This window comes from Lampris incognitus, chromosome 12 (genome assembly GCF_029633865.1).
Source record: "Lampris incognitus isolate fLamInc1 chromosome 12, fLamInc1.hap2, whole genome shotgun sequence".
NCBI classification, from domain to species: domain Eukaryota; kingdom Metazoa; phylum Chordata; class Actinopteri; order Lampriformes; family Lampridae; genus Lampris; species Lampris incognitus.
In genome coordinates this window covers 13,072,107-13,087,142 of record NC_079222.1, presented here as the reverse complement: position 1 = coordinate 13,087,142, position 15,036 = coordinate 13,072,107, and the positions used below count along the sequence as shown (strand labels likewise).

Below are 15,036 nucleotides of genomic sequence, written 5' to 3'. Positions count from 1 at the left end.
AATGGGTAACCTCATTGTTTAACCTTGTGCTCCCTCCAAGGAAACCTATGGTCAAAAAGAGACACTTAATGTGACCAGGGAGTGTGCCTTTTGTTATTTCCTCTGATTTCTGATTGTATTTTGCTGCCTCTTTTCTAGAGATAAATGGGGAGGGGGGTGGAATGTGAGGTTTCTTTTTTCTTATTACTTTATTGATCCCCGTGGGGAAATTCTTCCTCTGCATTTAACCCATCCTAGGTGCGGAGCTAGGAGCAGTGGGCAGCCGCTGTGCAGCGCCCGGGGACCAACTCCAGTTATTTCTTCCCATTGCCTTGGTCAGGGGCACAGACAGGAGTATTAACCCTAACATGCATGTCTTTTTGATGGTGGGGGAAACCACGAGCACCCGGAGAAAACCCACCGCAGACACGGGGAGAACATGCAAACTCCACACAGAAATGACCTGGGATGACGACCCCCCCAAGGTTGGGCAACCCCGGGGTTCGAACCTAGGACCTTCTTGCTGTGAGGGGACAGCGCTAACCACTGTGCCACCGTGCCGCCCATTAAATGAGGGATGCTACATGAATCTGCATGTCAAAAAGTTGTCCTTCCTTTCACATAATGCAGCAAATACTTGAATACTGCATGCATGCACACATGATTGGATTCATTAAGACACACTCTCACACACACACATACACTCACACACACACTGTCTGACACAGAAACTTTAGCATACAAACACTTCCTCTTCTGTTTACTTAACCAGGCAGCCAAAGTTGACATTAGCTTTATCTTGGACAGCAGATTGTAAGACTGATAGAACATCTTGTTGTCTGCCAAGTTGCCATCAGATGAGAGCAGACCAAGATAATTCTTCTTCCTCCCTCCAGTTCCTCTGGTTTATTACTCACAGTAATGAGAGAGGACATGGCGCCAAGGACCACAATGTTCCCTGGTACCACAGAAAGAAGCGGACGATTAAGTAGTTGAGATGAAACCTTCACAAACAGAATAAACGTGATCTGACTCCTGTCATAAACACTTAGGCTCATGGCAGGCGACATGACAAATGACCCACCAATGTCAAAACACCTTTGGGAACGAGTCGCCTGGCAGGATGTTAGCGTGTCAGCCATGTACCAACATATTCTGAACGACTGCATTTGTCTTTACGGTGACACTAGTAGTAAATTGGCCTGCCCTACCCTGCACCAGTTTGCTCCAGGAAGGTGTCACAGAGGAATCATGTCATCAAGGTGCGTCAGGCTTTGACTAGTGCACTTTGAAAATGACCATGCTCGAGCTGTCGGGGCAGTAATTCATGTTCAGAGATCAGATGTTAACTCTGTTCTCTTGGCTTTCCATAAAGAATTTCAGATATTTCTCACATTACCACTTTTTTTTTTTACCCCCCTTTTTTCTCCCCAATTGTACTTGGCCAATTACCCTATTGCTGCTCCACCCCCTCTGCCGATCCGAGGAGGGCTGCATACTACCACATGCCTCCTCCAATACATGTGGAGTCGCCAGCCGCTTCTTTTCACCTGACAGTGAGGAGTTTCGCCAGGGGGACGTAGCGCGTGGGAGGATCACATTATTTGCCCCAGTCCCCCGAACAGGTGTCCCAACCAACCAGAGGAGGCGGTATTGCAGCGACCAGGACACACACCTACATCCGGCGTCCCACCCGCAGACACGGCCTATTGTGTCTGTCGGGATGCCCAACCACGCCGGAGGTAATACGGGGATTCGAACCAGCGATCCCCGTGTTGGTAGGCAATGGAATAGACACATGCCCACTATTTGCTTTATCATCCTTCTCAGAAAATCTTTAGTTCTGTTTATTACCGAGGAGCTCAGCTCTTGCTCTGCAGGCTGCTCTGTCTCGTATGTGAGTTGGAGGCTCTTTGGCGTTACTGCGATTGTTGATGTCGCCTCACCGACCACAGAAATAACTGAATCTGTGCCGCAGGCAAGCATACGTCTGGATCAGGGACAGTTGGCTAATTTTGATGGAGTCTGCCTCTCAGTGACAAGTCCCTGTCCCCCATCACAGCCACTCAACAGAGCCAGACAACACAGCCAGCAAGTAGCACACCGAACCAACTGCAGCGGCCTCCAATTTATATGTGCTGCAGAGGAGATGGGCTTCCCAAATGCAGGTTGGGGGGGGGGGGGTAAACTGATAGTAGTTATCTAATTGGGAATTTAGACTCAATAGAGTACACTTTAATTAATTATAGCACCTTTGTTTGCTTTTTTTTATTACATTTTTTTATATTTGATAGCGATAGTAGAGAGACAGGAAGGGCAGGGAAGAGACAGGGGATGACATGCAGCAAAGGGCCCAGGCTGTATTCGAACCCAGGCTGCTGCGTTAAGGACTCAGCCTTACTGTAGCACTCTACCAGGTGAGCCACCGGGGCTACCCCGCAGGTTTTGCTTTTGCAGGTTGTGGGAAAAGACATGCCTAAATACAAACATATTGTGGATGGCCAGTGATGTAAAAGTCAATATAGCAAACCAGACACACACACACACACACACACACACACACACACACACACACACACACACACACACAAATCCATGAGTGCAGACGCTGGTAGATGTTATTTACACTGTGGGACATCTGGAGTGTACTAGAGTTGAGTTCAAAGTGGAGCTGAGTTGTGCAGTCAGTGAGGGGGATGAGGACCCCGCCTCATCTCAGGCTGTGTTTATGCCAGAGAGAGTAGACATAAACACGCACCGAAACACGCGGCGAGGGGAGTCAAAGCAACAGGCATTTAACAACATGAGACATCCTTGCTCGCCCGAGCCTCATTTTAATGCTCGGTCATGTCGTCATGTGAAATCTGAGGTGCTCTTGAATAAATAAAACAAATAATAAGTAAAATAAATCATCCCATATCTCAACTGCACTTCTCAACCGCACTTCCATTCCACTTTGTTGTGAAGCACAACGGTTTTTTTCTTCTTATTAAAGTGCTGTGTGTTATGATGATGATGATGATGTAGATCTGGCTGACAGCCTTCAGACCCCTTACCTAATACATTGCATTTAAGAAATGGTCTATTGTGGGTTAATAGTTTCACATTGTTACCCGATCCTACTTGTGTTGTATCAAATGACATTGTAACATTGTAACATCACAATGGCATGGATGCAGCAAATGCATGTGGCACCAGATAGACACAAATAATCTGATGAGGCTCCGATTGTTTGCCTTCTCTCATTTTGGGCTCAAAATACACAGCCAAAGTTGAAACTCCTCCTTAAAACTTGTTATGTACGAAAATGTAAATGTCTGAACACCAGAGTTTGTAATTCTCAACCTGAGCCCTGTCAGGCTCGACCCGATCACGCCGGTTGAGGCTCAGGTTATCTAATTATTCCAGCGGGTTCTGGGGGGTCGGGCTCTGCGCCACGGTGGATAAATGAACTTGAACCTGACGTTGAAATTGAATGTGCAAGCGGGCAGGGGCTCTTTCACAGTTGTGGGTCTGAGGTGTGTCAAAAATTACAGATGAGGTAAACAAAACAAAACAAAAAATAATAATAATTAAACTGAGAGGAGGCTTTTGTGACCGCCAGGTCAACTGACGTCATCTGCTTACAGAGGACATCAGTTGACTAGGCGGTGCTTCAGCGTGGCCTGGGACACATGTGCGTTTACACTTCAAATGCAATGTGGACAAATACGTCCCAGGCCACCTCCGAATCAGAATCATAATCAGAATACTTTATTCATCCCCGAGGGGAAATTGGGTGTGGCCTGAGCGATCGGATCTCAAGACACATTGAGGACACATTGGGTGCATTCCCACCTGCACTTAGAGCTGTCCACTTGTGATCGGCTCACCCAAGAAGTGTGTTAATGCCAGGTGTAAACAGCCCCGGAGACAGTGAAAGAATGTGTAAAGTCGTATTCACATCCTCCCATCTGTCTGTTTGTTTTTTCTTCCCCGCAGATGTAAGTGTAACGGCCATGCCAGTGAGTGTGTTGAGGGGCAGCATGGGAGCCTGGTTTGTGCCTGTCAGCATCATACGGTGGGAGCGGATTGCCAGAAATGTCACCCATTTTACCAGGACAGACCCTGGGCTAGGGCCACTGGGGACTCTGCCAATGAATGTTTGAGTGAGTACACCTGGACAAATACTGCATTTAAACTGAAAGAAAGTTATTTTGAAATCCACTGCAACATTTCACTTTACAGACACAGGAGTGTCTAGTCTGGCACAGCCACTTGGTCTCGTTTGATCAAATTAGTTTGACTTGCAAAACCCGTCTGACGGGGGGGGGGGGGGCACAGAGGCATAACGGGGGTGGGGGGGGTGACCGGGGGGGGGGGGGGATGTAGTGCGGAACTACTGTTCAGAATCTTTTTCACGCCGAAGCAATCAAAACATGCTTTCAGGCAGAGAGTCTGTAGGGTTAGAGAAAGGAGAGATATTTGACTGGGACGAAAAGAAAGACAGACGATGCTTCCAAGACGAACAAGACAAAGTGCTTAGCTGACGGTAATTACCAAAAACCAAGTTGAGAAAATAGGACGAAGCCTATCTTGCTGTTGGGTTCACAGTGAATGTGGTGGGAGATGAGGAGAGACCAGTGTGTATTTTATGTCTGGAAAAACCTGGCAGCTGATAGTATGAGACCAAACAAATTAAGAAGACACTTAGAGACATTACACCCCAGTGATGTCAATAAGCCACTCGAGTTCTTTCAGAGAAAACTTGGTGCATACCGTCAGCAGGAACATTGCCGTGTAAAAGCTGCATCAGTGAACAACAAAGCACTAATGGCATCACACAAAGTCACAATTGCCCGGTACAAGAAACCACACACAATAGCAGAGGAGCACATACTTCCCGTGGCTTTAGATATGGTGTCAACTATGTTTGAGGAGACAAGCACCACAAAACTGAAGGCTGTCCCTCTGTCCAATGATACAGTTGCAAAACGTATACGCAATATTTCAAATGACCTTGAAGAACAACTCATTGAAAAACTGAAAGTCCAACGTTTCACCATACAAGTGGACAGGGCTACTGACAGAAATAAAGACTGCTTGTTTATTGCTTATGATCGCTTTGTCACGTCAAAGTCACTGTGTGGGGAATTGCTGTTTTGCAAGTATGTCCCAAATAGAGCGACAGCTGATGAGCTCTTTAGGCTTCTTGGCTGTTACCTGACAGAACGTGGGCTGAAATGCGACGACCGTGCGAACGAAGGGATTGCAGGCACTAATCAAGAGGGTTGCGCCAAATGCGCAATGGACACACTGTCTCATACACAGAGAAGCGCTAGCATCAAGACAGATTAGCCCTGACCTAAACAAGGTTTTGACCAATCAGTTTCATCAAAAAAGACCCCTGAGAGCACGGCTGTTCTCTACACTTTACGAGGAGATGGGAGCTGAACATTTAGCTGTGTTGTTTCACAGTGAGGCTAGGTGGCTCTCGCAAGGTAAAGTGTCACCACGAGTCTTTGAACTCAGAGATGCATGAAGTCGCAAGCAAGTTTGGTGGTGAACAATTTCCGTCGAAACTGGCCTATCTCAGCGATATATTTGGCAAGCTGAACGAATTAAAATCTTCAGCTTCAAGGCAGAGACAAGCACCTTCCTCACCTGGCAGACAACATCAGTGCATTCACTCGAACGCTTGAGATGTGGGGCAGGCGACTTGATCAAGGAAATACTGAGTTCTTTGAGAATATGAGTGAAGTTTTTGAAACCAGTGATTCTGGAGCCACCACAGTGATGTCATGTCTTAAGGAGCACATCTCTTGAGAGGATTCTTTCAAAAATACTTCCCAGACAACAGTGCTCAGTATGACTGGGTGACAGATCCAGTCTATGCAGCAGCACCTGCTGATTTCAGCGCTGCTGAAGAGGACCAGTTCATTGAGATGACATCTGACGCCACCCTGAGGTTGAGCTTTACAGGTCAGGCACGGAGTGAATTCTGGCCTGGTGTGGAGAGGGAGTATCCACTCATAGGACAGAGGGCTGTCGGTATTCTGCATCCCTTCACCACATCCTATCTCTGTGAGATGGGCTTCTCTGCTGTTGCCTCATTTAAAACAAAGCACAGACCTAAACTCAACATTGAGCATGACTTGAGAGTTGCAGAATGAAGCCTGCAACCCCATTTTGAAGAGATGTGCAGTGCAAAACAGGCTCATTGCAACCACTATTGCAGTGATAAGACTTGAGCTGTCATAAATTGACTTACTCGTCATTTTTCCCAAATATCACATTTGTTCTTTTTTTTCCACAGATTGAACTTTATTGTTATTTTTCTAGCAAAGTGATTTTTAAATTTTATTTAGTTTTTCTCTGTTTTTGAGAAAGCACACAGACTGATGGAGCAATCTAGGCACAAATGTCACAAAAAGAGGTTTGATAAAGTTGAAGTGGAACTTGCATTTGTTATTTGCACAACAGAAATTACTGAAAGAAAAGTGAAAGTAATGTTCATGAGCTTGATGTTATTTAAATAAAGTTAAACTTGGCCCATTTTGTCACCTTTTTGTTGGGGCGATGGGCATGACAATTTTTTCTTCCAAAGGGGCCATGACAGAAAAAGTTTGACAACCACTGCTCTAACAGATGCTTTATTGGTCGGACCAATCAGCGCCCTTTGAGGCACTGTGGGTGTGGTTTAGGTGATGACATGAGAAGCCACAGTGCATTGAACTGGGAAACAGTACAGGACTTAAACATAGATTTTCCTAATGAAAACGGTATGAATGGTGTACCAACAAGCTAATGATATGCTTACTGCTATGCTTACTCACTTTCGCTAGAGTAGATGCTGCCGTTTGTTTAGCTCCGGTGTTGTGCTTTTCACATCTGTTATATTGGAGAGTTAGCTCTTGATTGACAGATAGTTGATCCAATCACCTGCTATTTTTTTTGTAAACGCCCATTTGCTGACAAAATCACAGTATGTCTGTGCCAGACAGGGATATCCACAGCCCAAGAAAACCTCTTTGATACATCTCGCCCATTTATGCTCGACAATGCAATATTTTTTTTCCTTGTACAAAGCTTAAGGTCTTAATATTGCATTATGTATCAATAAGTATCAAAACTACAACAGAATACAATGATAATAAAGATTTGTCTTGACCCCAATTGTATAAAGTTGATTTTCATTATGCTTATAATGGTCATTATATGTACTGATCACTAATTCATGCAGTATTATTGAATAGTTGGCTAGCAACATATCAAAGTGATTAATTTTGACTGACAATTGTACTGCAATTAATACTGAGGCTTTAATACACTATTATTGAATAATGCCTGGCAAAGATGATATATTCATAACACAATTGTTAGCATTTACTTCTCCCCAGTAATAATGCAAATGCTCACATCTGCCGTGAAATTGTCTAGGATTATTCCAGAAAGCCCACACAAACCATGTTTTTTGTACGCTTAACACTGTCAACTAAATCCAACCATTTTGTACATACTGTACTGCACATTGTATGTATACTGGTACACTCTGTCATGTCGTCTACCTCAGGCATGTGTGTAAGTAACCTGTTAACATCTATTTCAGCATGTCTCATATATTCTCTGCACCACTGCACCTTATCACCTCTTATTTCATCTGTATAAGTCAATCCTTGTGTATATATCTAAAGATTGTTGTGTTGTTGTGTTGTTATTCTGTGTTAAGTACACTGAGAGAGCCACAAAACCGGAGTCAGGTTCCACATAGTGCAAACCTACATGGCCAATAAACATGGTTCTGGTTCTAAATGTTAAATGTAAATGTTCACTGTAAGTGTAAATGTTAAACATAAATGTAAATGTTAAACGTAAAGGGTAAATATAAATAAAAAAATGTAAATATAAATGAAAATAGTACACGTAAAATGTAAATGTTGAAGTGTAACTTCTCCCCCGGTCTGATTCCAACTTCACCCACAGCACAATTTTGAAAAAGGCTAAAAAGTGGGCAAGAGGCTGAGGAGGGGGAGAAGGGAGGGGCGGGGCGTGGATGTGTGAGGAAGGAGCATAGGTAGGAGTAGCTCAGGAGAACCGTGAGAAGGGCCTGGCGCTTTGCCGGCTCGTTGCCACACACCGCCGTACCCAGTCCCTTCCACCGGCCTGCTTTCCGGCACGGAGTCATTAACTGCCCCACAAGAACATCCTGACCACCATGACACTGAAGTCTGAGACCGCCCTTTTCTATGCAAAAAACTGCTGTCACACATAGTGGACATGGTCTACTAACATATTTTGTACATTTAGATTTAATGGATGATATTTAGTTTGATATTTAACATCTACATTTAACATGTATATTTAACATTAACTATTACAGTTATATTTAACATTCACATTTAGCATATTTACATTTAACATTTACATTTAGAGGACGGACAAGCTCAAGCAGGAGTCTCCGTGGACTGTGATGTTTGCAGATGACATTGTGATCTGTACTGAGAGTAGGTTGCAGGTGGAGGAGAGCCTGGACAGGTGGAGGTATGCACTGGAGAGAAGAGGGATGAAAGTCAGTTGGAGCAAGAAGGAATACCTATGTGTGAATGAGAGGGAGGGCAGTGGAATGGTGAGGACTGCAAGGAGTAGAGGTGGCAGAGGTGGATGAGTTTAAATACTCGGGGTCAACTGTTCAAAGTAACGGGGAGTGCAGAGAGTGCAGGCAGGGTGGACTGCGTGGAGAAGAGTGTCAGGAGTGATTTGCTACAGAAGGGTACCAGCAAGAGTTAAAGCGAAGGTTTACAAGATGGTAGTGAGACCAGCTATGTTATATGGTTTGGAGACAGTGGCACTGATGAAAAGACAGGAGGCAGAGCTGGAGATGGCAGAGTTCATCGGGAGTGACAAAGAAGGACAGGACCTTTAAGTTTAAATGTATATTCATATCTACTGCTACTACTATTTTGGCCCGTGTGTGTGTGTGTGTGTGTGTGTGTGTGTGTGTGTATATATATGTGTGTGTGTGTGTGTGTGTGTGTGTATGAATGTGTGTGTGTGTGTGTATGTATATATATATATATATATATATATATATATATATATATATATATATATATATATATATATATGTGTGTATATACACTCACCGGCCACTTTATTAGGCACAACTGTCCAACTGCTCGTTAACGCAAATTTCTAATCAGCCAATCACATGGCAGCAACTCAATGCATTTAGGCATGTAGACATGGTCAAGACGATCTGCTGCAGTTCAAACCGAGCATCAGAATGGGGAAGAAAGGTGATTTAAGTGACTTTGAACGTGGCATGGTTGTTGGTGCCAGACGGGCTGGTCTGAGTATTTCAGAAACTGCTGATCTACTGGGATTTTCACGCACAACCATCTCTAGGGTTTACAGAGAATGGTCCGAAAAAGAGAAAATATCCAGTGAGCGGCAGTTCTGTGGGCGAAAATGCCTTGTTGATGCCAGAGGTCAGAGGAGAATGGCCAGACTGGTTCGAGCTGATAGAAAGGCAACAGTAACTCAAATAACCACTCATTACAACCGAGGTATGCAGAAGAGCATCTCTGAACGCACAACACGTCGAACCTTGAGGCAGATGGGCTACAGCAGCAGAAGACCACACCGGGTGCACTCCTGTCAGCTAAGAACAGGAAACTGAGGCTACAATTCGCACAGGCTCCCCAAAATTGGACAATAGAAGATTGGAAAAACGTTGCCTGGTCTGATGAGTCTCGATTTCTGCTGCGACATTCGGATGGTAGGGTCAGAATTTGGCGTCAACAACATGAAAGCATGGATCCATCCTGCCTTGTATCAACGGTTCAGGCTGCTGGTGGTGGTGTAATGGTGTGGGGGATATTTTCTTGGCACACTTTGGGCCCCTTAGTACCAATTGAGCATCGTGTCAACGCCACAGCCTACCTGAGTATTGTTGCTGACCATGTCCATCCCTTTATGACCACAGTGTTCCCATCTTCTGATGGCTACTTCCAGCAGGATAACGCGCCATGTCATAAAGCTCGAATCATCTCAGACTGGTTTCTTGAACATGACAATGAGTTCACTGTACTCAAATGGCCTCCACAGTCACCAGATCTCAATCCAATAGAGCACCTTTGGGATTTGGTGGACCGGGAGATTCGCATCATGGATGTGCAGCCGACAAATCTGCAGCAACTGCGTGATGCTATCATGTCAATATGGACCAAACTCTCTGAGGAATGTTTCCAGTACCTTGTTGAATCTATGCCACGAAGGATTAAGGCAGTTCTGAAGGCAAAAGGGGGTCCAACCTGGTACTAGCAAGGTGTACCTAATAAAGTGGCCAGTGAGTGTATATACACACACACAAATTATATTTATGTAATATAACATTTTATAATATTGCGGTAATGCAGGTCATAACTCTTGAAAGAGATATCATATTTTGCAGGAATTTCTAAAGGTTTAAAAAGTCACAGTTGAAAATTGTATTGCTTTTTTTTTTCTACATTTGGCAATGCTACATCTGCAAAAACTGAGCAGGACGGGTCTGGGTAGCATGGCGGTCTGTTCCATTGCCTTCAATGCCTACGGGGATCGCTGGTTAGAATCCCCGTGTTACCTCCGGCTTGGTCGGGTGTCCTTACACAATTGGCCGTGTCTGCGGGTGGGAAGCCGGATGCGGGTACGTGTCCTGGTCTCTGCACTAGCGCCTCCTCTGGTCGGATTGGGCGCCTGTTCAGGGGGGAGGGGGAACTGGGGGGAATAGCGTGATTCTCTCATGCGCTACGCCCCCCTCCCCCCAGCGAAACTCCTTACTGTCAGGTGGAAGGAAACGGCTGGTGACTCCACATGTGTTGCAGGAGGCATGGGGTAGTCTGCAGTCCTCCCTGGACTGGCAGAGGGGGTGGAGCAGCGACCGGAATGGTTCGGAAGAGTGGAATAATTGGCCGGATACAACTGGGGATAAAAAGGGGGGGGGTGGACAAGCAAAATAAATCTGAGCAGGAAAACAGAAGGTGCAACTTTTTACAAATGGCACCCCGTACTGTGTGTGTGTGTGTGTGTGTCTGTGTGTCTGTGTGTGTGTGTGCGCGCACGTGTGCCCATACGTTCACCCACATACACGCAACATTGCCGATATGTGCACTTCAATGTTTTATTTATGTATCAAATAGCATGAAACTTATGAGATTTGCCTTATCTCACTAAGCATGTTCACTGAATGGCGTTGGATTGAATTGTAATGTAAGAAATGTAAAGAGAGGCTCATTAATTGTTTGTACGCTGAATTATATTAAGCAGAAAGCTCGTTTTAATTACTTTCAATCTTGAAACAAGCAGATGGTGTTTTGAATTGACTACTGCACACACACACACACACACACACATACATATATATATATATATACTCAATTTGGGCTATAAATGAGTGTTCATTGTAACTGCACATCTCTATATGACACAAACAATACTCATTTTACATCAAGGTACCCTTCCAAACTTTCACATTTGTGAGTATCGCACTGAAACGTCAACTGTAATACATACACTGTTTGGGGGTCAACATAAGTTATTGACGAGGACGGCCTTTTCCCTGAGAGAGAGTTCACACTAAATTGTCACGTGTTCGCCCACTCACTGAGATACGCCTTTATGCTGCACTTTGTTGCTCAAAATTCTTGACTAGAAATGTGAATCGAAAATCTATTTAACAGGGAATTTAAATCTTCGGCATCAGCCTGTTGAATACACTGTTGACATGAAACTATCCCTACTGCTGTTGAAACAATTAACGTTTACTTTGATTACAAAATTACAACTAAACTGCAGAGTTTCCACCTTCGTAATGTCGGTCGTGCAGATGGAGAGTATGTTTGTAGGCCCAGCTGACTATGCTGGCAAGCTGTAACCCTCCAAGATGTTTTGGTAAATCTTAGTTTGTAATGTCTACGAAACCACAACATTTACATTACGAGGCGGTACAGTTTGCAGCGGCTTGGACATGAAGCTCGTGTGTTGCCAGTGTTTTTGCCACGTCATGGGGACAAACTTTGCACAGCAGCGCTACTAGTGGCCAAAAGACCCACAGTTCATCTTTAATTAACCTTCAGAAAATGTATTGCATAAAGGAAAGATAGATGGAAGGAATGAGAAGAAAGTCTAGAAAAGACAAAATGACATGAAAATAAATCTTTTTTTTTTATTTTGGGATGTTTGGATACAAGACATTTTGAGTGAGGGATCTACTTTTGAAAACGTTAAAAGGTTAACTTTATTTTTGCATTACAATACATATATTGGGTGTCCAGGTAGTGCGGCGGTCTATTTTGTTGCCTACCAACATGGGGATCGGCGGTTCGAATCCCTGTATTACCTCCAGCTTGGTCGGGCTTCCCTACAGACACAACTGGCTGTGTCTGCTGGTGGGAAGGCAGATGTGGGTATGTGTCCTGGTCGCCGCACTAGCGCCTCCTCCTGTTGGTCGGGGCACCTGTTCAGGGGGGAAGGAGGAACTGGGAGAAATAGAGTGATCCTCCCATGCGCTACATCCCCCCTGATGAAACTCCTCACTATCATGTGAAGAGAAGCGGCTAGCGACTCCACGTGTATCAGAGGAGGCATTTGGTAGTCTGCAGCCCTCTCCGGATCGGCAGAAGGGGGAAGGGGAGGAACGACCAGGACAGCTCGGAAGAGTAGGATAACTGGCCAGATACAATTGGGGGGGAAAAGCGGAGGGAAAAAAATATATATATATAGTGTGTGTGTGTGTGTGTCTAAATATATATATATATATATATATATATATAATATTTTGATAGTAAGCCCCTTATGTTTTGCTTCTACATTAAGATATTGTTTATTACATTGATTTGCTGATATAATGAAGTTAAAAATGTCCTCATAAGATCAACTGGATGTAAAAAAAAACATACAAAATCCTATCCAAACATAGACTTGAACTCATTAGGTCAGGCTTAGAATGACATGAAAAAGAAAGCAAAAGTACACAGCAATTCTTTCTGGGTCACTGTGCAAAGGCGGTAAAAATCAGATTATTAGCAAGTTAAGAAGATTAATGATCCTGGGATGTGAATTTTACCCTCTGGAGTTAATAAATTAGCATCATAATTCAGTGGTGGACCTCTGCTGTCAACAAGCCAACATTTTATTTATGAAGTTAATTTAAAAGAATAAAATAAAACACAATAAAATAAAACAGCAGCAGAATAAAAATAGACAACAAAGATAGGTAAAATCACAAAGACAAGTGCAAGAACCATAGGCAGCGTCATGGACACTCCAAAATTTGAGGATTAAAGTGTGTTTTCTTTAAATGAGACTACAGTAAACAGTTGGAGGACTGTTCCTGTCGGCAAGGAGAAGGATTTTCCAGAAATATAGGCTTACAACTGCAAAACTGTGGTTGCTGTAGAGCTTTACTTGTGACAGCAAGGTGTCCTTGGTCAGAGGAGCTGAAGGTCCTGTGGGTTTTCAGGGGATGGAGGAGCTCTTCAAGTGTAGCTAAGTGCTGACTCATTCAAGGCTTTAAAAACAAACTAACAGAATGGTAAAGTTGATCCTGAAGCACACTGGTAGCTAGTTGGTGTGAAGCAGAAAGTTTTACCTATCACATGGAAATTAATGCCAGCACTTTACTCCCCATACTCTCAGACTATGTTGAGCTCGAGAAAGTGATATAGTGAAGGTGACATGCATCAATGGTCATGCAGTAAATCATTCAGCATGAGTCCCCCGATATTTTTTAAGCTGTATCGCCCACAGTATCTAGGTAAGATGCAAGTGATGAGACCCATGAAACACAAAAGTCTCTATTAAATCTTGGCCAGCTCCCCTTGTGTATGTGTATGGGTAGTAGGTACACGATTCGGCAACTCCATTCAAATGAAAATGGGAGTCAGGCTATAGCTTTCAAGCTGCTGGTGCTTTTTTGGGTGGCACCCTCATACGCAGTATAAATCAGAACCCGAATCCTTTTTATTGGCCATGTAGGTTTCCGCTACATGGAATCTGACTCCGGTTTCGTGGCTCTCTTGATGTGCTTAACTTAGAATAGCAACACTACAACACACCAATCTTCAGATATATACACAAGGATTGACTATATGCAGGTGAAATAAGAGGCGATAAAGTGCAATGGTGCAGAGAATATATCAGAGATGCTGAAAAAAATGCTAGCAGGTTGCTTGAATACATGCCTAAGGTAGATGGACATGACAGAGTGTACCAGCATATGTACAATGTACAGCACAGTATATGCAAAATGGTAGGATTTATTTGACAGTGTTAAGCGTTCATTTGAATGACGGTCCGCAGAAAGAAACTGTTATTATATCTGGTTGTTTTGGGGTACAATGCTCGGTAGCGCCCACCAGGGGTTGGAACAGGTTGTGACCAGGGTGTGATGGGTCTACGGTGATGTTACCTGCCCATTTCCTGACTCTGGAGGTGTATAAGTCCTGAATGGAGGGCGGGTTGGCACCAGTGATTTTTTCTGCAGACTTAACTGTCCATTGTAGTCTGTCCCTGTCCTGTTTGGTGGTTGAATCAAACCAGACAGTGATGGATGTGCAGAGGACAGACTGGATTATTGCAGTATAGAACTGAGTCAGCAGTTTCTGAGGCAAATTGAACTTCCTTAGCTGGTGGAGAAAGTGCATCCTCTGCTGGGTCTTTTTGATGAATGTGTCTATGTTGGATGCCCACCTTAGGCCCTAAGAGATTGTGGAACCCAGAGATCTGTAGGTTTTTACCATAGACACTGTGCTATTGAGTATGGTGAGGGAGGGGGGCAGTGTTGGGGGACTCCTCCTTAAGTCCACTGTTATCTTTCACTGTTTTGAGTGTGTTCAGCTCCACGTTGTAATGGCTGCCCCGGAGGGCCAGCTGTTCAACCTCCTATCTATATGCGGACTCGTCACCATCCCAGATAAGGCCAATAATGGTTGTGTCATCCGCAAACTTCAGGAGGTTAACAGATGGGTAACCTGAGGTGCAGTTGTTTGTGTAGAGGGAGAAGAGTAGAGGGGAGAGCACACACATACCCCTGGGGGC

General features: G+C 44.2%; 1 protein-coding gene across 1 annotated transcript in view; it reads left to right on the top strand.

Moving 5' to 3' along the window:
• The window catches only part of lamc3 (laminin, gamma 3), a 168,902-nt gene that overhangs the window by 53,408 nt on the left and 100,458 nt on the right, over nucleotides 1-15,036 (top strand). Inside the window, exon 4 of the mRNA XM_056291207.1 lies at nucleotides 3,961-4,127. Coding sequence (XP_056147182.1) covers nucleotides 3,961-4,127 — 167 coding nt within the window. The remainder of the gene's footprint in view (nucleotides 1-3,960; nucleotides 4,128-15,036) is intronic.